General features: G+C 48.2%; 1 protein-coding gene across 4 annotated transcripts; it reads left to right on the forward strand.

The window, feature by feature from the left end:
- The first annotated feature begins 4,656 nt into the window (after window positions 1–4,656).
- On the forward strand, window positions 4,657–24,896 carry sema6d (semaphorin 6D). 4 transcript variants are annotated; one of them, XM_040198762.2, is made up of 20 exons: window positions 4,657–4,900; window positions 11,004–11,166; window positions 11,666–11,777; window positions 12,895–12,955; window positions 13,119–13,181; window positions 13,264–13,365; window positions 13,539–13,629; window positions 13,864–13,983; window positions 14,332–14,420; window positions 15,172–15,389; window positions 15,500–15,631; window positions 16,545–16,700; window positions 16,846–17,019; window positions 17,352–17,492; window positions 17,722–17,799; window positions 17,911–17,969; window positions 18,516–18,572; window positions 19,072–19,254; window positions 20,761–21,002; window positions 21,098–24,896. In XM_040198762.2, exons 2-20 carry the CDS (start codon window positions 11,052–11,054, stop codon window positions 22,229–22,231), a joined length of 3,327 nt encoding a protein of 1,108 aa, XP_040054696.2. In that variant the 5' UTR covers window positions 4,657–4,900; window positions 11,004–11,051; the 3' UTR covers window positions 22,232–24,896. The 4 variants fall into 4 exon arrangements, with proteins under 4 accessions (XP_040054696.2, XP_040054719.2, XP_040054712.2 ...); XM_040198785.2 differs by lacking the exon at window positions 19,072–19,254; XM_040198778.2 differs by lacking the exon at window positions 18,516–18,572 and having other exon boundaries at window positions 4,708–4,900.
- Window positions 24,897–26,033: the final 1,137 nt, after the last annotated feature.

Genomic DNA, 26,033 nt, shown 5'->3' on the forward strand with positions numbered 1-26,033 from the left:
TCAGAGCACTTACAGACAGGCAGGATCTTCCTTCTCAATCGGGACGCACGGCAGAGACAGGCTCATCTTGCTGTGAGGTCAAACGCCGAATACCATGCGGGAGACAGTGGGCCCTGTGTGGCGGCGGGTGCAGTTGGCCTTCCAGGCCTTGAATGACACCTTGCAGCTGCCCTCAGTGTGTGTGTGTGTCTGCCTGTCTGTCTGCCTGTGTCAGATGCTGCGTCCGGTGGTAAGGACGGCAAATGCAACAGCTACCTCCCTGCGCGGCCAGCACAAGCTCCTACGCACAGCTGTTTCCCCGTGCAGTCGGTACAAAACACGGCACCTGTTTGCATGTGTGCGTCTTATGTTCACGCCTGTCTATGTATGCGCGCCAGACAGATCAGACAGACACACACACACACACACACACAAGAATAGACCCTCACTTCGGAGCGTGTGAACGGAGCAACCTCTGCTCGGCTCCTCCTTTCCTGTTCACACTTCAGCCTCGGCCGGCTTCTACCCTCTTCCACCCCGAATAAAGTCATATCCTTCCTTCCCCGAAAACCTCGACGCCTCCGTTTGCTCATTAGCTTCATTACGGAGAACGTGAGAAGGTCTTGGATCGTCCACGCGGTTGATTGCTACGTTCGGAGCATTCATTAACTGCGCTACAGTGATGGATTTGCAGAAAGATGTTATGGGATCAATGCTGTAATGAAGGGCACGAGTGTGCGGGAAGAAGCATTTATTAGCATTAACAGAAGTAATAAAACTTTTGCCCCCTAACAATGGCCTCCCTCCCATGCAGAGCGAATGTTAGTGCCCCGCTCGGGCCTGGGAGTACTGTCCCTAATCGTCCTAATAGTGTCAAGGTGGCATGGCTTTGAAACACACTCTCATTCGATTCAGATATAAGAGAGAGGCCAACTGCGTCGCCATCAGCTCCAATGCGAGAACATTTCATTTAGCTCTCCTGCGTGAGCGCCTTGATAGCAGGGCAGATTAAAACGTTGAAATGGGAACTGAAACGGGATCAATAAATAATGAGTCGGAAATGTCACGTGTGTCACTCAATCATCAGCAGTTCACAGTGATAGCGCATCTTATCACAGGGAGCAAATTACCCGCAGCCCTGGCTATGAATATGATTAGCATTCTCATTTTCACCAAGAAAATTCTAATAAACACAATTGCATTATATCAGAATATTATTCCTTACCTTCCCGTATATTTCCTTTAGTAAAGGTGGCAGCCATCAGTGTTTAGATCCTGTAATTTCCTTTAGTTTAGGACAGGAAGCAAGTTGTGCTTCCCTCCGTCTCTCATCAACAAAAAATAAATCTCTGCTGAGGGAGCAATATATGCAAATAGGGCACAGGGTCATTTCACTGCAAATTACAGATATATTTTTCGGTCCTACATCCAGTCGGCACATTTAACTGTTTGGCTATGAAACTTGTCACCTTTCTCTGAACTTTGGTTAGGATACAGTTTGCATAAAAGCAGCTTATGAAGCAAATCAGTATCCTTGTCAATGTTACAATCTGTGACTCTCAACTTTTAAAATATGATCACTCATAAACGGTTCTCGAGAGACAAACTGAAATTTTAATCAAATATAATTTCTTTGACGTAAATAGATGATATTACTATTAATATTATTTCCCCCAGGCTGCTTTTGGACGTATTGGAGGAGGCAGCTGCTCTCCCTTTACAATATTAAACATTTGTGTGAGGCTGAACATCGGCCTTTGTTACCACAGTTCCTGGTGATACCAAATTACCTCTGAATGAACTGTCGAAACTCACAGCAACGACAAAGTTTTGTTGCCTCACCATTGGAAATCTCTCATTCAAATCACAACATTGAAGAAATAAGTTGCAGAATCCCTTGGCATCACTGCAGAAATCAAAGCACCACTAATGATATAGCCTCAATGCTTTTTCTGTATGACTGTAAATCTGCTTAAAAAACAGCCGCCTGAGACGAACGCAGTACACGGCATCACTTGAAGGGCATTGTAACTCGTCGCGTTTTCTACATTCCATTTGGTGTTTACTCACATCCAAAAGGCCGAGCACCAGAATGAGGGAACAGATTTTTTTGACATGGGTGGCCCCAGTGGGTCCGGGCTGAGTTGGGGATTTAGAGGAGGAAAAAAAAAAAAGGTCTGCGTGTAGATTGGAGGACACAAAGCCTCTCGACAGGACTGCACAGTCAGGTGACAAATGGTGCCCCGGGCCGAGCCGAGTGCCAGAAACGGCCTCTTAATCAATCAGAGGTCACCACGGAAGCTCAGTCCAGACTGCCTTCACCCGGAGAGGCAGCCATCTGACGGACCGTTCAATGCCAAGCCGCAGAGCGACGCGGCCCTTTCAGCTAGTTAGCACGTCACCGCCGCCGTTAATGTCGACTCATTGGTTCCGAGAAGTGAAAGACCGCTCTCAGCAGAGAAGAGCTCGTTCGCGATTACGGCAACGTCAGACAGTTGAGCTCTCTTCGACGGGTTCGAATCCCACTGGGCAACTTTTCATTGGGCACCTTTTGGGGGTTTTTTGCTTAACTCTGCTGGGTTTTTATATTCTCAAGTGCTCTAAACATCCGACCCTTTGGCGCTCTCCATCTTTTAGCTTCAGCCCCAGCCGTGAGCCCCTGGCCGCCATCTTTGACTCTTGGCCATCTGTACGGGCATTTCAGGCAGTAAATAAGGGAGCGGAGGGTAGCGTACTCTCTGGTAGGCCTGACCTTAGGGCAAGCCCTCGCATTCTCCTCTATACCCCGAGGCCCACCCTCACACACCCCATGGGGTTGACCTACACACTGCACAAATCCCCATGGGAGCGAAACATGCTTCAGAGGTAGCACAGGCCTTCTGTCCTCCGTCCGCCCTCCCTTTACCCTCCACCCAACGCCGCTCTCCCACTCTCACCATTCATCTTTCCATCTCCCAACGTCAAGACGCTCATCTGTCCGTCCCGACTATCAATCCAAACGCACTCATTGACAGAGAGCTTTGTCCTTCAAACATCTGCTCCACTTTTATTTCTGCTATATTTGTAAACCGTGTCTCACTTTAATCATCACTCCTCCAACAATGCAATTTCTTTAAGAAATCCCCTTTTTTTAATAGAAATTTTTCAAAAATGAAGGTAGAAAGGGATTATTACTTGAGCTAATAAAAACATGGCATCAATCTTGTGAATAAAGCGTTTCTTTCTTGCTAGCATCGTTACATCAGACAATTTCGAAATGTCTTTAGTGTGTGAAGACTGTAAAGCCGTGATTTATCCTTCGACCATCCTTGTTTTAGTGACAATTCATGTTAATAGCTAAATAATTACACCGTAAGCTGATTAAAAAGGGACAAAGCTAACAAAAGTGCACCAAAAGCCCTTCAAACCCACTGAAACGGTGTCACACACCGATTAAACCCACGACGAAACCGCCAATTCACGAGGAACAAATGACCGCTCAATACAGCCACCAATCACCAGACAGCCCCCGATCCATAAATGTTCACCCATCCTGACACTCAGTACCTGCGTCTGCACGAATCTTCGACAAATTGATCCATTCATCTTCCCCCTCTATCACCATAACAGATGCTGGTGCTGATTCATTCCCCACAGGGTACAGGGACATCACACATAAGAAAGCCAGGACTGAAAGAAACATTGAGGTGCAAGATTGAAACCCGCGACGCCAGAAGAAGCAGACTCTGCTGGGGTAAGAAGGCCTGAGGCGATAGAAATGAAGAGCCTAGATATCGAGAACTAGTAACCCCCCCCCCCCCCCCAGCAGTGGGTCAGCAGTGCAAACTAGTGTTTCCTGTGCAAGTATTGAGATGCAGATCCCACTTTCGCAGCTCATAATGGGGGATGTAAGAAGTGTGTGTGTGAGTGTGTGTGTGTGTGAGTGTGTGTGGGGGTGAGGATGTTCGCTCACACATCTGCTTTTCCAATGGGGTGCAAATGGGCCCCCATTGTCCCGCCCTGCAGACCTGGTTAGGAAGGACTTCACACGTTCGTTCCATGGCGACTTCAGCTTTGCATGCACACGTTGACCTCGGACCCACGCTGATGTTTACCTACACGAGTAGTAGAGCGCTAAGCGTGCTCGAGCTGAGAGGAAGAACAATTTCACTTTGATTAATAGTGCACAATCAATCCGGAGTGAAGCGGTTATCGTATTTTAATCGGGGTCCAAAGGTAGGACAGTTCTTCAACGTATTTTAAACTTTTACTCTGTTTTATATTTCTTTCTAGAAAAAAAGGAAACACTTGCACGGTGCTGTGTTTAGCTAAAGGAGAAGCATTGTGGCTCAAACGCCATCCTCTTAAATCCAAAGATGTCTAAAGCCGTGTTTTACTAAGCAGCCGCAACTCAGCTGAGATGATTTTTACTAGGCGCTCTTGCTGACTTGGAGTTGGGGGATGGGATTTAAGAGAATAGAGAGGGAGGGGGGGGGCAGTAAGGGGTCACATAGGAGGATAACTGTGTGGGAGAGGTGGTGGGGTGTGGGGGGAGGGGGGGTGATTTATTTTTTTCTTTCTCTCGGGGCTCTGGAAAAGAAAAGGAAGGAAGCCAAAGCAAAGCAGAGAAGACCGAACCAAGCCGAAGGTAGAAGGAGAGAGAGAGAGGGGGGGGAGATGTTGGGTGGGGGAGGGACATGAGCGACGGCGCTCCTCATTGGTCGGCTGTGGCTCCCTCTCTCTCCCCCTCTCTCTCTCTCTGGTTGGATTGACTTAACACGGGTCGAATTACGCCATTCGCCGTGCGTTAGTTTGTTTTTGCCCTCAGCCAGGAGAAGTTGGTTCACTACGACGCGCGCGCCACGCAATTCTGTTTTTTTTTTTGCGGGGGGGGGGGAATTACTGCCACACTAAAGGATACAAAACAAGCAATCCAGATGAGGTGAGTCTCTCGCCGCTACGTGGATGTACTTTGTGCCGCCGCATTACGCAGTGAAAGTCGGGGGGGAAACTAGAGAGAAGTCTTTGCTGGGATACAAGATATTCCTTTGGACCCCGTCGCCGTGCTGCCCTGCAACACCGAGGCGCTGCAGGACGGAAATAGTTCCAGCTCCTGACTATTTTTACCGGTGCTTTAATGCGATTCGCTCCTCATTCATTCCGTCCACGACCCGCGACAAGGTGCAGGAGCACAGCGCGTAACGCGCTGCAACGGAGGGTGAAGCCGATCTAAAGTCCCCTCTTTATTGGCTCCACGGCTTCCCCTGCAGCCGACGCTGTCATTGCGCGCTATTCCACTACGGGTTTATATAGTTGCACTTATCAAAAAGTAAGTGAGCTGCTGGGACGAACGCGCACTGAAATAAACGCGTTAATCGAGAGGTTTAAATGTCTGTTTTCCCGGTGGGTGGGTGCGATATCTCGCCCTGGATTGTCTTTAGTCAGCGTTTAAATCAATGAGTGCGCGCGGGGAGGCAGAGCGCGCGTCGTTAATGTTTATCTCTTTCGCCTCTGGTTTCCAAACTTAATGCTAGTGGAAGGGGGGCGGTGTGCCGGTGTATGAGGGGGGGGGGGGGGGGGGGTCGTGTGGTCGTGGCACAGCTTTGAAGATCAGTCATCAGAGCGCAGGAGGGCCACCCCCCCCCACCCCGGGACGGACACAGAGCAGCCGGTCGAAAAGCTCGTTTTTGGGGCGAGCGGAGCTGAAATCTGCGCGCAACTGGATCCACACAAAAAAAGGAGGAGAAAAGTGGGTGTCTTGGTGGAGCTCAAAATGACAGGGATATTACATGCCCGGTGTTTTCTCTTAGATGGATTATTAAGGAGTATGACGGTCTGTCGAGTCGCCTCAATCGCGAGTGAATTCGGACACGCAGGGTAGAGGTCGATGATGTCCTATTATTGATTGGGTGAATTGTATTTCTTGGAAACACTCTTTGGTGTAGCTGCTGGACCTATATAAAGGGGGGGGGGGGGGGGGGGCACACCACTCCGGATAGCTACTTTGTGAACATCAGTACCAGGGAACCAATTACACTGATTTCAAAGTAAAGCATTTTACATTTTAAAAACAGATGTTCGCATATTATGATTCATCGAAAGCAAAAAAAAAAAAAAAATCAGAGCCACCCCCCCTTATTTTCTTCTAATTTAAATCCCGATGGCTCACCCCTTCTGTTGTTTGTTGTTCCGCGTTGAGTTAAATAAATTAAAGTTTAAAATTCTGACATTTTGAGTAAATGGTCGGATTGCGCGGAGCACGCTGGCGAGCATTCAACAATAACATGCGAGTATAGGACGAGTAGTTTGGACTTGAAGCGCGTTCCCTGCTCACTCACTGATGCCTTTCTAATCCATTTAATGCAATTTCATAATGCTATTCCCGTACTGGAAAATGAAACCGGAGAAGAGCTCGTAACCCTTTCTGGAGGCAGAGCAGCGGGAGAACCCAGCCCTGCGCGTGCACCCAGTGCCCGTGGAGGCGGTGAAACGCAGCCCCATCGCAGCCGTCACTCCGCCGCTGTCTCCCCCCCCTCCGCGCGTCTTTGTTGTCTTTTGTGCGCGTCCTGCATGTGGACTAAAGGGGTCTGAAAAGATTCACCACGGATAAACCTTGAATGCCTTTGCGCCTCCAGTGCGCACAATGCGCACATTCGATCCAGCAGCGCTGCTGGGTTGTGCGCGCAAAAGGAGGAGGAGAGGATGCCCAAGCGAAAAACTTCGATTGGAGGCAGAGAAAATGAAGAATAATAAGTGAGATCATTGGGATGGTTCATTCAATTCACGAAGGGGGCAAGTGTGGAGAGAGAAGTTTTAGGAATCATTCTGCTCTGCCTCATTATTTCAGGAAATAAATGAGCAAAGAGAGATGGAGCATTTGGGCTTCTTTAAAAATACATTTAAAAACAAAAAACAAATAGTGCACAGTTAAATAAAATGTAAGTGTCTGTGCTCAAAATCTGTTGATGCTATTCCCCTGTACCGCGGTAGCACTTTTACACATGTAAAAAAAAACACAGCACATCTGTGTAAAAACCCACAGATGTGCATTTCCACGAGACTCTGGAGCATCGGAGTCCGTCACAGAGAGACGCACTGGCACCACAAACCGGATGTTGGCGGGATCGCCCCACTGTGGCCGGGTCCGACATCGGAACCAGCCGAGGTTCTTAGCCGGGCGCAGCTGGCTGCTGCGTCTCACTTCACCTCACCGGCCTCAGGGGTCACAGAACGAACGATCGCCGTTAACCTCCACTACAGCCGGCTGTAACCCCGGAACAACCTCCACTGAACCGTACAGCGATCGGCCTTCACTCCTTTCCACCGCTCGCCCAGCGGGGGGGGGGGGGGGGGGGCGAACCGCTGCTTGGGAACCAGATTGTTCTGTGCGAAATTTGTCGAGTTATACAACTTTGACCTTTTGTGCGGCATTTGGAGTCAGTGTGTTCGTGCGGTTTGCTTTGTTCCCCTTTGGAACCCCCCTTTTTTAGGAGCCCCCCCCCCCCTCCCAGAACAGCTCCCCCCGAATGTAGGTCCACCGATCGGGGGTGGGGCTCTATTGTGTTGACTTGCCCAAAGCCCCTTTTGTTTTCCTGGTCACACCTGCAGCTCAGCCCCCTTTTGTGCTCCACTATAGCCGAACTACTGCTGAGAACAGCCTTTCTCCTGTTTCACTCCGCCTCCATCCAAGGTGGAGCAGAAGGGGAGGGAAGCACGGTTTAGGGTGGCACGGCCCTCCGCCGCTGCCAAAACCCTCTGGAGCAACAAGTCCGACCAAGCCCGTCAGAAGTGGTCCGTAGGTAAATAGCACGCGATTAGGGGCAGTGGTTGTTATTGAAGTGTGGGGGGGGGGTTCGTAATCATTTCTGGGCCTGTGTGGCAATAATCATCCGGCCGACTCACTCTTCTGTGGGTGGGGGGGGGGGCAGCTGAGAGTTGAGGCGACCAGGGTTACGCATCCAGTCTTTGGACGCACACTCAGATCTCGACATACATGCGCCAGGTGTGACGAAGTAAAAATGCCTTGGAACCGAACACCCGGGCTCCTGCGTTCCTGTACTGTTGGGTTTACAGCTCAGTGTGGCGCAAGATGAAAAGCCGAGCAGCCTCGAGCGCGGGCCATTGTTCTGCCGGGATTACAGGCACCCGTCTTACTCGCACACAATCTGTGAAACCTCACGCACCGCTGTTGTTGGTCTCCCTTTTTTTATTAGCCCCAATTCCTCCCAATGGGACTTCCCTTGCAAAAGATGTTGCAGGGGGGGGCAGGGGGGGTTATGGCTGACATGTGTCGGTGAAAGCACAGCTAAGAGAATATGTGTTAATCTGTCATTTAAAGCTTGGAACACTTAATCTTCAGCAGCGGCTACCAGAACTGGGCTACAGACCCACCGTCAGTAGAAATAGCGACCCACCAAACCCCCCCCCCGCTCTCCGCTCCTCCCCTCCCCGTGTTTAACACCATGGGCCCGAGCCAACAACATCAACAGGGAAAGTGCGCGGTTGTAGGACATTGAGAAGCCTGTAATAACAGAGGTAGAGGGAGGCAAGGCTAAATGGCACTGGGTTGCGTGACAAGCCCAACATCTCTTGGCTTGTTGAGGCCCATATATGTGCGTATGCACGCACACACACACACGCACGCACACACACACACACACACACACACACACACACACTGGAGGGCAGGAACCAGAGAGTGCAAAGGAATAGTCAATAGAAAACACGCTGGGCTGACTAGAGAGTGAGAAGTAATTTTAGATCGCTGACCTCTGGATGTCTTCTGTTTTACATTAAAGGTTTGGAGGAAAGCCTTCGCCTCTGCGGCGTGGCTATTACCCCTGCAAGGAATCATGGGAGATTCAGAGCTCAACTTCTTTCTGCCTGTCGTCAGAGTGTTTTTCTCCTGAATGTTTTAGTGAGTCAGAATGGCAGGGGGGGGCGGTGTAGGGGGAGAAGAGGGGATACGGGGCGGGTCTCGGAAATTGGACAAGCGAGGAAATGATTTACACGTGAGCAGTTTGGCCTGGAAGCACAGCCTGCAGCCGGGTTAAAATGTGCAGCGGGGTTTATTTACCTTTCATTGCTACGCCGTTTCCTCTGTTGTTATACGGTTTGGTGGCTATTCTTGTCCCTGGCTTCTCGCAGGAATTCAACAATTTATTGCTTGGCTTTTCATACCACACATTTCTTGGTGTGAGAGCGTCCGAAGCAGGTAGTAAAAAAAAAAAAAAAGGCTTCTTAGGATTACAACTCTCCCCCCCTCTCTCTCAGAGCGGCATCACTTGTCGTTCGTCGATATTAAGTTGCTGACAGTTGATCGGGCAGCCTGTGTGCACATCTGTAGGTTGTTTGTGTATCCATCTGTATCTAGATTAGGGTGTGTGTGTGGGGGGGGGGTGGGATTCAATCTTCTTATTTTGTCGAAACATCAAACCCGTAATTTAACTGTTGAGCGGACTAATTGAGATGAAGTGTGTCCAGGCCTTCATTACGTAGTCCTAATGGCATTGCTCTTAAAAAGGCCCCAGTACGCTGAATGGCCGTGATTACACATTGCTGCTGCCTCCATCTCCGCCGTCAACGTTTTCCTTTAGTGCCACACCGTCGTACAGGAACTGTTCAGTCCAAAATTGGATTATTAATGCCCTGGGAAACACACGGTGCGCTTTATAACAACATGTAGGCTTTAAGGCAGTGCAGCCGGTGTGTGTGCGTTAGCCCATGTAATCCACCAACACTGACAATAGGCCGCTAATGTCTTTAAAAGCCCCATGCTTCCTAGTTTATTTATCTATTACCAAGCGTATCGCAGCTCATTTACTGACGTAAACTAAAAAGGATTTGAGGATACTTAAAAAAAAACAACAACAACATTTTCATTTCATTCAAGAAATGAAAGGGACCGAGTTATGAGTTAAAAACGTCTTTCTCGCGGCTACAGTGATGGCCCATAGATTGCCTTTTTCTGGCCGCTGATCCGCCGTGCTTCCTGTGCGGATCAATCAAAGCACTAATGGCTTGGCAGGCAGGGCCCACAGACAGCACTGGAGCAGGTGTGCTTTGGGGCTAATTGAAAAAGGCGTCAATACTGGTGTGTGTGTGTGTGCGTGCATCATGCATCAGTCTTTGCATTACACCGATTGAAGGGGTGATTATGTACGTGCAGCCATATATGTGTGTGTGTGTGTATTTCACAGTATGCTCCCAGCTAATCCATCCCTCTGCCTGTGTGACGTCTGCCGGTTAATTGTTTATATCCGTTCAGGCTTTGCCTGCATGAATAATTTGTTTGCCTTATAAATATTTGAATGTACACCGATCATTAATATGCACAGACACAGTCTGTCTCTAAAGCTCTCCTCAGTAAACTCCGTCAACTCCCACAATGAATTATTACCCATGTAGCTGCCGATGTATCATGTCGACAATCAGATGCGGTACAAACTATCATCCACGGGAAAAAACACTTCCACGTCAAAACCAATGAACGTGACTCGAACCCCGCCGAAGACGAAGCTCGGCGAATAAAGCGCGCCTTCCCCTCAGGAGAGGCACGAGCTACGGCAGCCGGCCGAGCGCCAACGGCCGCCTGCCAGGGTCAGAGCAGAGGCGACGCCGGTAATGGTGATGAAGTTGCAATGTGCTGATTGGTGTTGAGCCCAGGACCAACCAACGGGAGCACAGATGTACAGAGACAGCAGGCCCGGCACATTTCTAACAGCGCGGACTTCCGCCGCGTCCAAACACACGCAGAGACCCCCCCCCCGCCGGCCCTCTTGGCTGACCTTCCCATAGACAGCAGATGCAGCGAGAGGAAGAAGGGGAAACGCCAAGCGGAGAGAGCTCAGCCATCAATAAGCAGGAGAGAGGGCCTCCGTTTGGTTTTTATGACAAAAAGGGGGGAAAAGGTCACTGTGGAAATTCTTCTTCTTCTTCTTCTTTTTTCATTGCCGCTTCACACACAGGAGGTTTAAACACGCCGCGAGCCGCGAACAAACAACAAAAAAGCAATGGGTTTTGTGTGTGTGTGTGTGTGTTCGCAGGTAACATCTCCGCTCGAGTGAAACAGGAAGCGTCGCCTGCGAGCAGCCATGGGCCAGAGAGCTGTGCTTCTGCTGCTGCTGCTGCTGCTGACAGCCTCACGCACTCTCCTCGCCGTCAGCTTCCCCGAGGACACGGCGGCCCTCGACGTGGTCGACGCGCACTGTGAGTACACGTACGCGCCGTCCCCGAAGAAAGTCACACACTCTTTACTCCTCTTCAGTTGAACGAGAAAACAAGCGCCGGCGGCGGCGGCCTCCTCCTTCTCCTTTTTTTTTTGCTTTTTCTCGCTGTGTCAGCGGTTTAAGACGCTCGCATGCCACATTCATTGCCATAAAATCAATCTGCTCTATGGTCAGCTGCAGCATTAAGTGGATTGCATTCTCATCTCCGGGATGCAGTGGGAGAACGCAGAGATGTGCTGACAGAGGAAGACATTATCTAAGGCGCAAACAAAGCCCGCTGACACACAGATATAATTATACACAACATACCGTAGATCTTCACACTGCGATTGCCGCAGGATTTGTACGAAGCGGACACACACAACACGGCACATTTCTTTCTAATCAGTACAGCTAAACGTGGCAAAGAGCGTTATTGCGCAACCAAGAGTCCCCCCCCCCCCCCCCCCCCGCTAACAGCGTGCGTGATGCCTTCACAGTTGCGCGGAGATACCCCGTGTTCAGAGGCCGGCCCTCTGGCAACGAGTCCCAGCATCGCCTGGACTTTCAGCTGATGACTAAGATACAGGACACTCTGTTCATCGCCGGCAGGTAAACTCAACACACACACGCGCACGCATTCCTCTCTCTTTCACACATCCCCCACACTCATATACTCAGTCACTCCTTGGCACGTAAACAGTGGTGTAATGGGGGGGGGGGGGGGGGCTCTTAGTGTTATTGGATCTGTCGCTTTTGGGCCTGCATTTGTTGTATACGGCCGGTATTGATCGAGAAAAGGCGTCTCTCATACGGGCCTGTAGCTCGGTTAGGGATTTCCTGGCATCTTTACATGTCTCATTTTGTATTTATTGCCCGTAGGATTAATCTGACTGCCAGCACTAATATCATAGCAGGAAATCTACGGCATAAAACTCCCACTGCTGGAACCTCTGTAATCACCGCCACTTGTGTCTCGGTTTTCAGGTGGATCGTCCTTTTGCCATTCCGGAGAATTCACTTTTTTTCTACTCAATAGGAAGCAAAATGTTGTTTCTCTACAGAAAATCTGATCCCCATTGTTTTATTACATTTTCTTATAACCGAGGCAATAATCAAACAGTGAGTGGTCGTCGTGGTAAATGGGACAGCAGAGAGGCTAGTCGGGTTTTCATGTCACAGGCAGCTTTGTGAAAAATGTAATATGCATCCACTCTGCAGCCCTCAGTTTGTTGTTCACATTATGCAGTCATTTGAATATCTATATTTTCAGTTCTTAACATAAATCTAGCCAGAGAAATTGGTTTTAACCCATTTCCCTCGGATTTTATATTACTTCGAACAAAATGGTTGTTCATTTCCCGCCACGAGAGGAGTCAGAAAACATTCACAGTGAATTAGATCATCTAATGACAAGTACCGCACATGGCAATATTCTCAGAATGGCTAATAAACAGAAAAATCAGGGAAACAATGCAAATTGGCTGCTTATTATGCATTCAAGTCCTTCTAAGAATCTAAAGACAAAGAACCATCTGATGTGCTGGAACTTGTATTTTTAAGATGAGACCCGAATTTCTGTTTAATCAGAATGTGTTTGTTACTATTAGAAAACGACACCGATAAAGCCCCAGATTCCTTCTTTAAAACAGAAAAACTTGAAAGTGTGTTTCCGTTGATGGTTGTGCTGTGTCACCGAGCTGTGTGTTGTGTTGTTGTGCGTCCACAGAGATCAGGTGTACCTGGTGAGCCTGAGAGAATCCTACAGGAATGAGATCATTCCTTACCGGGTAAGACTCTCTCAATCCGCACACACTAAACGGGCCGCTTCAAAAACCCAGAGACATTCATCGCAAACTGTGACAGGTTGAAAACTGAGGGAGTGGAAAAAGGCGGACGTGATTTGCTAGTTGTCCGCGCGGGCGTCTAATGCTCCCGTGTTGATTTTCACAGAAGCTAACATGGCGATCGGGCCAATCGGACAGAGACACGTGCGCCGTCAAGGGAAAACACAGAGTAAGTACAAGAGGCCGCCTGCAGACGTTTGGGTGAGAGAAGGAGCCGGCCGCCTCTAAACGCGCCGTGTGTCCGCTTTCAGGAGGAGTGCCACAACTTCATCAAAGTGCTGGTTCCCAGAAACGACGACCTGGTGTTCATCTGCGGCACCAACGGCTTCAACCCCATGTGCAGATACTACAGGGTTAGTACGCTCACATGTGCACAAAGGCCGATTCGAGTAACACACCCTTCATTTTCATTTCTCGTTCGAATAAATATGCACTGGTTTGAAGTGGTCTATGCGTGGGCTGGTTCTCGCTTTGTCGCTTGACAAAACCATGTTTAAAGTGTGGGTGATTGTTGTGCTCTCCTCAGCTGGATAACCTTGAGTTTGACGGGGAGGAGATCAATGGACTGGCACGATGCCCGTTCGACTCCAAGCAAACCAACGTCGCCCTCTTCGCTGGTGAGGTTCAATCACACGGCCGCCTCTGCACACAGTTAGTCCTCCCGAAGAAGAACTAATAGGTTCCTACTTATGCTCTCATTAGCACCTCTGTGTATTCGCCGCGGTGAAACGGCGCCCGCAGCCACAACACGGTGGCTAATCAAGCCTTTTAAGAAGAAGATAAACATCACGGCATTGACTAGAGTATCCTAGTTTTTAGTGACTGTGACGGTTCTGTTTTGTTTATTTTAGAGGGGAAGCTGTATTCGGCTACTGTAGCGGACTTCCAGGCGAGTGATTCCGTCATCTATCGCAGCATGGGTGATGGATCAGCCCTGAGGACCATCAAATACGACTCCAAATGGCTGAAAGGTAAGCGATTGGCTCTTCATCACTCTCAATCTTTATTTCTCTCTCTCTCTCTCTCTCTCCCCATCTCTATTTTGGAGAAACGCTCGTCCGCCTGCCAGCCAGCTGAATGGCCCCGGTGTCTTTGCATGATGTATGTATGTGAGTGGCTGTCAGAGCTGTTTTTGGAATGATAGCAAGCTCTCCTTTCCCCGCCAAGCTCCACGAGGATTGGCCCTATTCTCTCCTAGGAAATCTAGGTCACCCCCAGTCATCTACAGCCATGTACAAATCGCTGAAATATTCAACATGCACAGTGGTGGTGACGGTGCAGAAATACACTTCAACTTTCTGCTTCTGTCTCTCCCTCAGAACCTCATTTCCTGCACGCAGCAGAGTATGGGAATTACGTGTACTTTTTCTACCGGGAGATTGCGGTGGAGCACAGCAATCTGGGCAAGGTAAGACCTGCCGTTCATAATGCATTACATATTCCACCCAGATACAGTATGCAGGCCTTTATCCACCCCCCCCCCCACCAAAAAAAAGGCTTACACCTCCCTCGGTGCCTGCGTTTCTGCCACAAGCGGCCTCAGCGGTAATGTGACCCATTCAGGCGAGGACGGTACATCGCATTAGAATACATTCAACCGCCATGTGTGCTGGTGGTGTTCTACTAATGTAAAACCTTTACGCGGTGAGAGGATTTGTCTCCCTGTGTCTGACGCGGACAGAGGGCAATCTGAAAGCCAACTTTCAGATTGGACCGTGCCGGTCCGGCCGAGCCACGGGGAAACCAGCGTCCTCCGTCGACCACCAGCCAATAAATATTTCAACCCTACTAATGCTTGGGTGACACCTGGCCTCCGATGGAGGTTTGCGCCGGTAAATAATTAAAACCGACCGCTTCACACACCTCATCCATACGCTAAGCTCTGGTAATAAGTGCAATCAAAGACGTATTCACATTCCACTGCGCCAGGGCCATTCGAGGCAAATGGGATGCTCTTCGCTTAGACATTTGCTCCGGTCCGGGTGAACAATCTGCGCACAAAAAGTTTAAGATGGGCGCGTGTGTTTGTTATGTGGTCCATCCCGAGTTGCTACAGGATGGGGATGTTTTATTCAGCAGGTTGAAGTGTTTTTAGTGACGTTCGCTCAGCTTCCGTCCTCTTCCCCTCACCTCCCTTTTAAAACCTGTGCAACTCGCAGGTTGTGTACTCCCGAGTCGCCCGGATCTGTAAGAATGACGTGGGTGGGTCACAGCGGGTCCTGGAGAAGCACTGGACGTCTTTTGCAAAGGCGAGGCTGAACTGCTCTGTGCCGGGGGAATCCTTCTTCTACTTTGATGTGCTTCAGTCCATCACTGACATCATCAACATCAACGGAGTCCTCTCGGTGGTTGGTGTGTTCACCACTCAGATGAACAGGTGAGGCCCGTCTGCTTCAGGTGGATAAAACCACCAATGCAGAGGACAGGAAATGAGAAATTGAGGAGTCATGCGTGGTGGTGCATTGATGCATTTTCTTTTCTCCACAGTATCCCAGGGTCAGCAGTGTGTGCTTTCTCGATGGCGGACATAGAGGCGGTATTCTTGGGGCGGTTCAAAGAGCAGAAGACTCCTGACTCTGTGTGGACTCCATTTCCAGAGGAGAAGCTCCCCAAACCTCGGTGAGGATCATATTTTTCTTCTCCCAGGAAAATTTTTGACCCTATGCTTTTTTTCAACATTACATTTTCCTAACATATTTTGATTTTTTTTCAAAACATTTTTCGACATAATATCTTTTTACTTTTTCTATGCCTTTTTTCGACCGTACATATTTTTACTTTTTTTTAAATATGTTTTTTGACATTTTTGACGTGAAATATTTGGACTTTTTTTCAAAAAGATGTCATGGAAAAAATTGATATCATGGGAAGGAAGTCAAAAAATGAGTTTATAGAGTTGAAAAATGTTTTGACAAAACCCCCAAATATTTTACGTTTGACAATATCATGAGAACAAAAAGTAAAAAAATATTAGGTAGAAAAATGCTTGAAAAAGAAAGTCCAAAAGAGGGTTTCAGATTTTATACATATACATTCTTGATTCACCAGCTGTTTAATATCTGATATTTTTATTTTATTTTCTTAACCCTTATTTGTCCAGTTTAAACTGAATGACATCAACTCTTTCTCACTAGTAAGGAACCAGGTTATTATCTTTGACCCAGCACACACACTCACCATCTGCTGATGATTTAATTATTTATCTGGCATAATTAGACATGTTGCATTTTTAACGTGTTTACCGCCAGCACGTACGTATATTTGTAGGCCAGCCCTGTGTCCAAAACACAAAGTCCACAAAGCACCTCATTACCCCAGTAAATCATTAATGGACGATAACCATGCATATGTATATTTTATGTGTCCAGCTGAGGCCTTTTTGTGATCCTAATAAGCACCTGCCCCCCTCCCCCCACCCTCCCGTTGCCCTTTTTATCCATTTCAATACACGCTATTATTACTCCCCCGTGTGTGATCGTCTAGGCTGATCTTTGACCTTTTGCCTTCTTTTCATGTGCATCCTCCATCCCAGACCCGGCTGCTGTGCGGGTCATGGTCCAGCTGCGTCCTTAAAGAGCTCCATCGAGTTCCCGGACGATACCCTGCAGTTCATCAAGTCCCACCCCCTCATGGACACAGCTGTCCCTTCGATTGGGGACGAGCCTTGGTTCACCAAGACTCGCGTCAGGTGTGCCAAAGACCAAACTCTTGTTTATGTTCCACCGCTACTTGCAAAACGTCTTACATTGCATTACCGTTTAAAGTCATCACAAGAAATTTGAATGCTAAAACCCCGACAGTGAGTAACTGCTGCTCCTCTGCTGTGTGTGAAGGTACAGACTGACAGCGCTGGCTGTGGACAATGAAGCAGGACCTCACAAGAACTTCACAGTGGTGTTCATCGGGGCCGAGTCTGGGGTTGTCCTCAAAGTTTTAGCCAAGACCTCCTCTGTGTCTCTGAATGACAGCGTGCTACTGGAGGAGATAGACGTCTTCAACAGGGCAAAGTAGGAACACGCATGATTTTCACCCTCTCTCTCTATCTCTATCTTCTCTTTTTCTCTTCCCCTTCTGGCTGAGTCTGCAACTCCTTCCTGGGCCAGATGGCCGCGTCTGTCTACTTTCTGTGCATGCTCAGCATGAGTCTGATTTCTTTTTGTCCTTATTTGGGGATGAGAGAACGCACCCCGCGGTGTGTTAGAGGTTAAAATCCTTTTAAACTGTGAGAGAAAGCTTATGTGACTCCTCCACCTAACAAGTGATTAAATCTACTGAGACTGAAACAGTAGACCGACTTATCCGTTAAACCTCTGATCAGGTTTCTCTCTTCCCTTCCCAGGTGCCTGTCTAACCGCGAGGATGACAAGCGCGTCCTCTCGCTGCACGTGGACAAAGAGGCGCACAGCCTCTACGTCGCCTTTTCAAGCTGTGTCATCCGTATTCCCCTGAGTCGCTGTGAAAGGCATTCTTCCTGCCACAAGTAAGTGACGCGCGCCGCTGCACGCGTAGGGGGTTAAAATGCGCTCCGCGCGGTCGGTCACAGGCTTGTGACTTTATTGTTTTGTGTTTCAGTAAATTCCGTAAAAAAAAGGGGGGAGCTTAATCTTATGCCTTTTGGTTAATGTTCAGACAGTCAAGTGCAATGATTGCAAAGCACTTCCCAGAATGATTAAACCCGGTGTTCTGATGGTGTGTTTGTCTTGCTCCAGGTCCTGCATTGCATCGAGGGATCCCTACTGTGGCTGGATGTCTCACGGGGTCTGTGAGAGGATACAGCCGGGTGTTTTGTGAGTTCAAGCTTCAATATGAATTGCAAAGATCGCAAGATGAGAAAATAAGATAATGAACGTTTGCAGCATTTGATTAATCCCGCTGTCTCCTCTCTGCTCTCTTTTTAGGACTGGATATGAGCAAGACATTGAATTGGGAAACACTGCCCGCCTGGGAGACTGCCACGGTACGAATCTCATCTCCATGCCATGCCGTGCACCCTGAGACACGTGCAAACACACACACACGGATACACATACGCTGACACGTGCAGTATACACAAACGCCATCTCCACAGACACCATGAGCCTGCACACTCGCACCAGTAACCACTCAGTAACTTGCCCCTACATAAGTCTATGTGCAGTATTAACACACACATCTGCATACAGTACATGGCCACCTGTGAGGCAGAGACATGGACATGTACAGTCCTGGGTCATGTTCAGCCGGTGCAAATGGTGGAGGTCGGACGATATCCGATGGCCAGAAAACCGGCCTTCGCTGATTTAACCGGCCGGCCCTCCGTTTGTACCAGCTAAACACGACCCCGGCCGAACCTCAGTATGGATCAGAACCAGAGGGCTCCAGTGAGAAAAGGAGACTGCCAGCGGGTGCCTTTATTTATTTATTGTTAAACCGAATAAACTGCACTCTTTTGTGTCTCTTAGGAATTTAATTTTTTACTCCTGAATTCCTTTATACTGATATCTTGTCCTTTTAATTCTTTTAGCGTTTTTGGGCAGTACATCAGCGCCAGATTACAAATCATTTGGCGACCCTACCTCTGGTTAGTTTGATCTTTTACTCAAATGGTTTCTTTCCTTGAGTTCAGCACCTCCAACCCTGTCTTTCCACCACCGTCACCATTCATCTATTCTCACCAAACACCTCCCGAATGCTAATCACCTGCTTCGTTCTCATCGTCGCCAAACGGCAGACTCGTAGGCGACATCGTTGCTCTATCTCAGCACAGATTCACTTCCTCCTTTCCACTCATCATTTCCAATTCCTCTTCCTTCTTGCATGCCCACCCACCATACCTTGGCATCCTCATTGTTGTGTACCGACTTGAATCGCTGTATCCTCTCCTTCTTCCCCTTCCAAATTGTCTAAAGAAAAGTCTGCATTCATTGGTCTGTAAACGTGAACTGTGATACGGTTTGTTCCTATTTTGTCGGACACTAACCTCACAAAATGACCCAATTCCCATGCCTACTAACCGGGATGATAACAGTATGCTTCACCCACGTCTGCACAGTTTGTTAACAATTTGTTTGTCACCACAGACATGGAGTTTTCAACAACGCCAGTCACAGCCCACCCCAGTGGGCCCATACACCCCCCAGTACTCATACCCACTCAGAGCCCCAGCTCTGGGCCTGGTCCAGAGCTCTACGGCTCAGACCTTGTGCCGCAGGATGACCCAGCCAACTCTAATTCTTTAGACTCTATCCCAAGGGGGCACGAGGGTAAGGCCCGCAGGGAGGCAGCCAGCATGCTGCAACGAGCCTGATCTGATAGCTCTCACTAAGCCACACTAATGTGAATCCACACATAGACTCACATACGCAAATAAATACAGCTTTTTAGTCTTTCCGTTAGATGATGTAGCAGATTAAAATGTTGTCTCTTTTTCAAACACTCTCATACATAATCTATGTTGATTTACACATTATATTTTATGTAATATATTTATGTTACTATTGTTTTCTTTCTATAAAATTTCCTTATGTTCTTTCTTTCTTTTAACTTTTTTAATCATAGTTTTCTAATCATTAAACCCTACACTAGCAGTTCTCAAAACCTTTTCTTTCAAATCTTTGGCTTGGATTTAGCTGCGCTGTACATTTTCTAACTCAAGGGCTGCAGTGGAAAAGACTTCTAACTTTGTTTCGGAATCGCTTTTTGTTGATCTTCATGGAAGACGGCATAGGGGTCAAAAGTCTGAAGGAGACTGAGCAATTAGGCAACGACAAGCGTGGCGCCTTACTTGTTTTTGTTTAAAACAAAAGGATTGTCACCCTATGTTCGTGGGCGTGAATCACACAAGCTAATGACTACATGAAAACCCTTTTTAAACCCGTGCCAGATAGGCATGTTGTTGTTTGTTTTCACGGGCGGCCGAATGGTCACTTGAAATGATGCTGCTGCCTCAGGGAACGTTGGACGGCATTATCCTCTTTCCTTTGGTAAAGAAAGATCCAGTGTGTCCTATGCTAGGGGAGCTAAGAAAGGAAGCATTGGCCCAGTGAAGCAGCTTTCATTAGTATTGAGGGAATTTGAACAGCTCTTATCCTTGGCGGCAACATCAATTCTTCCGTTTCATTTCACTAATTTAGCAACGTTCCTGTGCGAAAGGGACTTTTCGACTGCACCCTAACACTAGTAGGAGTTTACCCTGGCTGGTAGACCATTGAGTGGGCCTGCTCGGAAACACCACTACTGTGGCCGTGCGGTGGATGACTAACTCTTTCAATGTCTGTGGTCACTAACAAACCTCCAGTAGAGCAGCAAGAGCTGCTTTTCTTTCCTCTGCTGGAAAGCTTCCTGCTGGTTCTTGCTCTTGTACCAACAGAATGATTTGGCTCTCCATCACAGTGTTCTCCTAACCCTTTGGTAGCGGTTAGACGCTTGACAGAAAGCTGCTAGTGGAGCGTGGATCAAGTCAACACTTTAAGTCTTCCCTTCTGAACTAACAAAGCACTGCTTTTCATAGATGGCGAAATGGATGTGGGTACCTAACAGCTTCTTCCATCTTTCTTCTTCTTCATCTGGGCTTGGGATGAATAGGAGTGTGTTAATATTTGTGTTTGACTGGATCCTCGAAGGGGGGGGGGGGTTCAATCAGAAACTCATGCATGGTGGTGTTCTCACACAAACATGCACATTTCTGCTGTTAAACGGGGAGGGATGCTTCACTTAGCATGTTATGTCATGTTATGTTGGGGTTAACCAATGCTTCTATGTTTTTTTAGGAGTGTGGGATATTCAAGCAGGCGAGACCAACCAAATGGTCCACATGAACATCCTCATCACCTGCGTGTTTGCTGCGTTTCTCATGGGTGCCCTCCTGGCTGGTCTGATTGTTTTCTGCTACCGAGACTCATTCCTCCGTAAGCCGAGACATGTCCACAAGGACGCGGAGTGTGCACCGTCCTGCTCGGACTCCACTGGAAGCTTCGTCAAGCTCAATGGCCTCTTTGACAGCCCTGTAAAGGTACAGTCATACAACCAGGTCCAATGCTGTATCTCAAGATATGCGACTAACTATGTCTTATCTTACTATTTTGATTTTGGTTGTCACATTCTTAGGAGTACCAGACCAACATCGATTCTCCCAAGCTCTACACCAATCTGCTGAGCAACGGCAAAGACCTGAATTCACCCAACGGAGACACCAAGACCATGATCCTGCGGGATGGCTGTCAGCCCCCTGAGCTGGCTGCCCTGCCTACACCTGAGTCCACCCCTGTGCTTCAGCAGAAAAGCCTGCAGCCCATCAAAAACCAGTGGGAGAGGGCTCATGCAAAGGCCAGTGGACCTCGCAAGGAGTCCAACTCATCCGCCATGAGTCCTCAGTTCCTTCTTTCTTCTGCCGGTGCTCCTCCCAACTCCAACTCCAACCACCCTCACCTCGCCTTGGGACACTCCCACATCCCTAGTGCCGTCGTCCTGCCCAATGCCACACATGACCACTCTAACCTCGAGAGTGGAGAGGATACATTGCCGCATTCATCTGAAAGGAAGCTAAGGAACCCAGACTCTAAGGGAGGTAGGAAGGAGCAGAAAAGGTCTGTGGATGCCAGAAATACCCTAAATGACCTTTTAAAACACCTTAATGACTCAGTGGCCAACCCCAAGGCCATTCTTCCAGAGGGATCGGGGCCCCGCCCACGGCCACAGCTCACTCTGGAGCCCATGGAGGAACTGACTGAATTACCCCCCAAGGTGCCCAGCCGGGAGGCTTCCTTGTACTCCCCCTCCTCCTCCCTGCCGAGGAACAGCCCCACCAAGAGGGTCGATGTACCTCTGCCCACCACTCCCACAACGCCAACGGGCAGCCTGAGCATGGGGGGCACCCTGGAGAGGCAAAGAGGGGGGTATCAACTCCACCGGAGTGCCTCTCACAGGCACTCCTTATCCACCTCGCCAAACGGGGTAACCATGGGGGTGTCTGTGTCTCGCCAGCACAGTATGAACAGAGGGGGTTACATGCCCCCAACACCCCCCTCCAGACTCGACTCCCAAGGCGGAGTGATGGGGGCGGGAATGCACTCAGCCCACCAATCGTCTGTTCCGCGACAGGGCAGCTACAGCGGGTATGGCTCACTCCCTCGCACAGGGCTCAAAAGGACCCCCTCGCTAAAGCCAGATGTGCCCCCTAAACCCAACGGGTTTTCACCACAGACTCCACAGATGCGAGTGGTCAACAAGTACAGTTATTAAAAGAGCCTGGACACTTCTGAGTGAGCTCCTGGACTAGACTGTAGAGCTTTTGAGCCCTGGGGGCTTGGGAGGAGGGGCCTAGTGTGTGTTTGTGTATCCACTTGAGGTGTGTTCCCCCCTTTAAATGATATGCACATTCACCCACACCATGATAAAGGGAAAATCACACGTGGCCAAAGAAACTCCTTGGGGCTTTGTTCGCTCCCCCTCAACTCCGTCTCCCTCCCTTGTCACGGTAGCCGAAGGACATGAACAGGGGACGGCGGGGAATCAGCTGGCCCCCGCTCCATCCGGGCTCGGGTGTCTCCCGTTCCAATATTAGGTACGAGGTTTATGACACCGGTGGGTCCGCTTCGGCGTCCGTGTGTGGAGCGCTGGGTTTGAAGCCGTTGAATACTTGAAGAATGGGTCTCATTTGGCACTGCCCTTGAGCGCTGTCTTCCCACTAATGTGAACTGAACAAAGAGGAGGAGTATGCCATGCCTTTGTTAGCAGGATGGCTCGGGGCAGTGGAGAGGGAAATCCAAAAAGTGTGTGTGTGTGTGTGTGTGTGTGTTGCTTGAGATACATATAAGCGTGGACAGCTGGACCGAGCGGTGAGCAGACAGAGAAAAGGATGCATGTGAATGTGTGTGTTGGTTGGAAAGCGGATTTGTGTAAAGGTAGTACACTCATTGGGCCTTCACACTTGTTTATCGAGAGTGGCAACATGCCAGAGGATGCAAATTAATCCCTGACTAAGACCTAAATCCCTGTCTTTCATCTCAATAATATTATTACATCTTTGGTCTTTTCTGACAAAGGTGAATCAAGAAGAACTCATTTAAAAAAAATCATCCTGTAAGGTTTTTTGGTGTTTAGGTTAAGATTAAGTGAAGGTGGCCATGTCTAAAGTAGCAGAGGGACTCACCCAGAAATATTTTTTATTTGCTGCTATTGGTTTTAGACTCATGCATTTTTCACTCTACCAGACTAGGCATCGATACGGGAGCGCGATTCGGCTTTTTTGTGAATGTGTGTGTGTGTGTGTGTGTGTGTGTTGTATTACAGGCCAGGAAGTATAGTTTTCAGCAACCACACCGTTTAAACACATACAAGGGGAAGAATGCTTCTCGCAAGGATTAAAAACTCCCCTCACCTCCACTGCCCCTTTGTAGGAACTTTACTGGTGGTTCAGGAGACTTCTTTCTTTATGTAGCAATGGTATTAAGAAAAAACATTTCTCATCTCATTCTATATATTAATTATGAACAAAAGGATTTACCTTCATAATGTTTTACTGTGTTATTTAAAGATTTTACCATAAGAAACTAAGGCAACACCAATGTAAGCCCGTGTAAATTAATCCAACATTTTACATTTCAGGGCACTTCTGTTAAACATGTGTCTCCCTTAATACAATAACACTAGAACTTTCCTTCTACTTTAACCCTATTAAAAGGTATATTAATCTGACCATAGAACAATACATCCCCATGTCATTTGCCGTGTTCCCTGTGCAGCTTCCCTGCGACTGGCCAGTGTACAATCAACACAACAAATTACCAATGTGTCCAAATGAGTCATGCTGGGAATGACGAGTTCCTGTATATACTTAAATATTATAAATAAGGAGTATAAATATTTTTAGGCTAGTGAACCTGAATCTGTGCATTGTGTGCCTTATTCACAAAACAAATTACTACAGTATATAATATTGGCAATGTCAATTGGTCCTCTGTATGTTATTGTCATATTCTATATTATCAAGTTTTATATTAAGGATTAAGGATCAGCCAGATGTGTTGGAATATCACGAACCGAAGTGATGCGGAAAAGAAAATTGACTGACAAGAGACTCCACTTGTTAATGCTAGTCTCACAAAAGCACAGTAAAACCCTTTATTTTGGGTGTAAACCCATTTTTACCTTGTTTTCCTTTTACTGCCGGTGTTGAAAGGAACGGTGTTAATCCACCACATGGAGGTGCCATGCAGTGAATGTATTTCCTTGACAGTGGGATGTAGGGTGGTTAGATCTCGCCGTGTGTAGCAGTCGCCTCAACGCAGCACATCCCGTCCACAGCCAACGCATTAACACAGTGTTCACATGGAAGACGCGAGTCCCCAGGATCGCAGCGACAGGAATCCCTTTCTATTGGCCAGTAGTGGCGACTCTCTTGGGTACACGGTTCGGGTGACATCTGCCATCATATCCGAGGGGTCAGTTGCCTGTTCGACCCAAAGCCACGTTTTGTTTACAAGTGATGATTGTATGTAAAGACTTTCTGCCTGTCATCTTTTCTACCCGACACGTGCACACGCGTGCACGCTCGACATAACAGACACACACACTCGACATGCGACGCTCAACTGCCTTGTACATTGCAATATGAACGGGGTCTTTCTGTTGCAATCTAAATTGAAGCCTTTATATTTCAGTCGGAGCTCTGTGGATGTGCAGATGAACCGGAATTTGTCATGTTATTTTGATTTGAATGCTGTGCAACGTGGCGATGCCAGACTAGCTGTACAGATGATCTCCAGAGTATTTCAGCCTGTAGATATGTTTTAAAGTTGTACTGTGAATGTGTAAATAATAATGACGGTCTTTGTTTCATGACGTTTTTTTGTTGATTTTTTTAACACGGCATGTATAGTTGAAATAAAACATTATGGCACAGAAACAGTGGTCGTGTTTTTTTTTTTTTTCATATAGTCTTGTGTGGTTTCGTAAAGAACAATCAGATGCTCGTTGGCCTTTGAACGCAGCCTGAGAGCCATGAAATGCATTCGGTCGTTACAGCGTGACTCCTGGGGGGGTCAATGTGCCCTGTAAGTTCTGTAAGCTGACTACGAGACACGAAGGGTCCGCGGAATGATTAAGGGCTTCAGACTTATTTTTAGAGCCGGGTTGTTTTGAAGTCGGAGGCCAGCGCAGAGTCAACCACACCAGATAGCACGTGGGAAAGTTTCCAAAGTAGCATGTTCCCTTAGACACCGAACATCTGGAACAACTGCTCGGGGGGGAGGAGGGGAGCGTAGGATTTGAGCCATCAACGAGCTGCGGAAGAATGCATATAAACATAAACATCCAACGCATGATGTCACGCACTGACAACCTTGTGATAAGATCAGCTGTTGACAACAAAGAATAAAGGAGTGGCGCTTGGTTGAGTCACTTTCGAAGCGTTGCAGATGTGCAGAATGATAAATGAGTAAACTGCGGCGTAAGGATCGGCCGCTCTCCCTCAAAATGACACAGGCAGCCACATGCGGTCGTGCTGAACTTCTGACAGCCCTCCGAGTTCACGCAGAAATGCACAATTTAGTTTAAACAACAAGGAGGCCCACGTCCTCATCACAAACACGGGATGTCCCAGTGGCTCAGCGGTCTGTAAACGCACACCGCATGACAGCAACAACAACCCCGCCTGGAATCCCGACAGGGACCTTTGTTGCATATCAACCCCCCCCGCTTCTTCCTCCATTTCCTGTGCGCCTCTTCCCGCTTTACTATCAATCAAAGACAAAAAAATTCTCAAAACATTTGTTTTAGACAACGCGATTTACGGTCATCATTTTAAACGTTAGACGTTACAAGTCAAACATCGGGATAAAAAGAGAAAGGGTTTTTAATCTAACCGAAAGGAGGAGAGCAGGAGGGCTCGGAGGGCCGGAGGCTTTGTGGCTCATTGCTGCCGTCACAATGTTGACACAAGTGCTCTTTCATTTCTTTTCCACAGAACCTCCTGAAAACTCGCACCTCCTAGCAACCCAGCTCTGTCTCTCTCTCTCTCACACACACACACACACACACACAC

Source organism: Gasterosteus aculeatus, chromosome 12, assembly GCF_964276395.1.
Source record: "Gasterosteus aculeatus chromosome 12, fGasAcu3.hap1.1, whole genome shotgun sequence".
Taxonomy (NCBI): Eukaryota; Metazoa; Chordata; class Actinopteri; order Perciformes; family Gasterosteidae; genus Gasterosteus; species Gasterosteus aculeatus.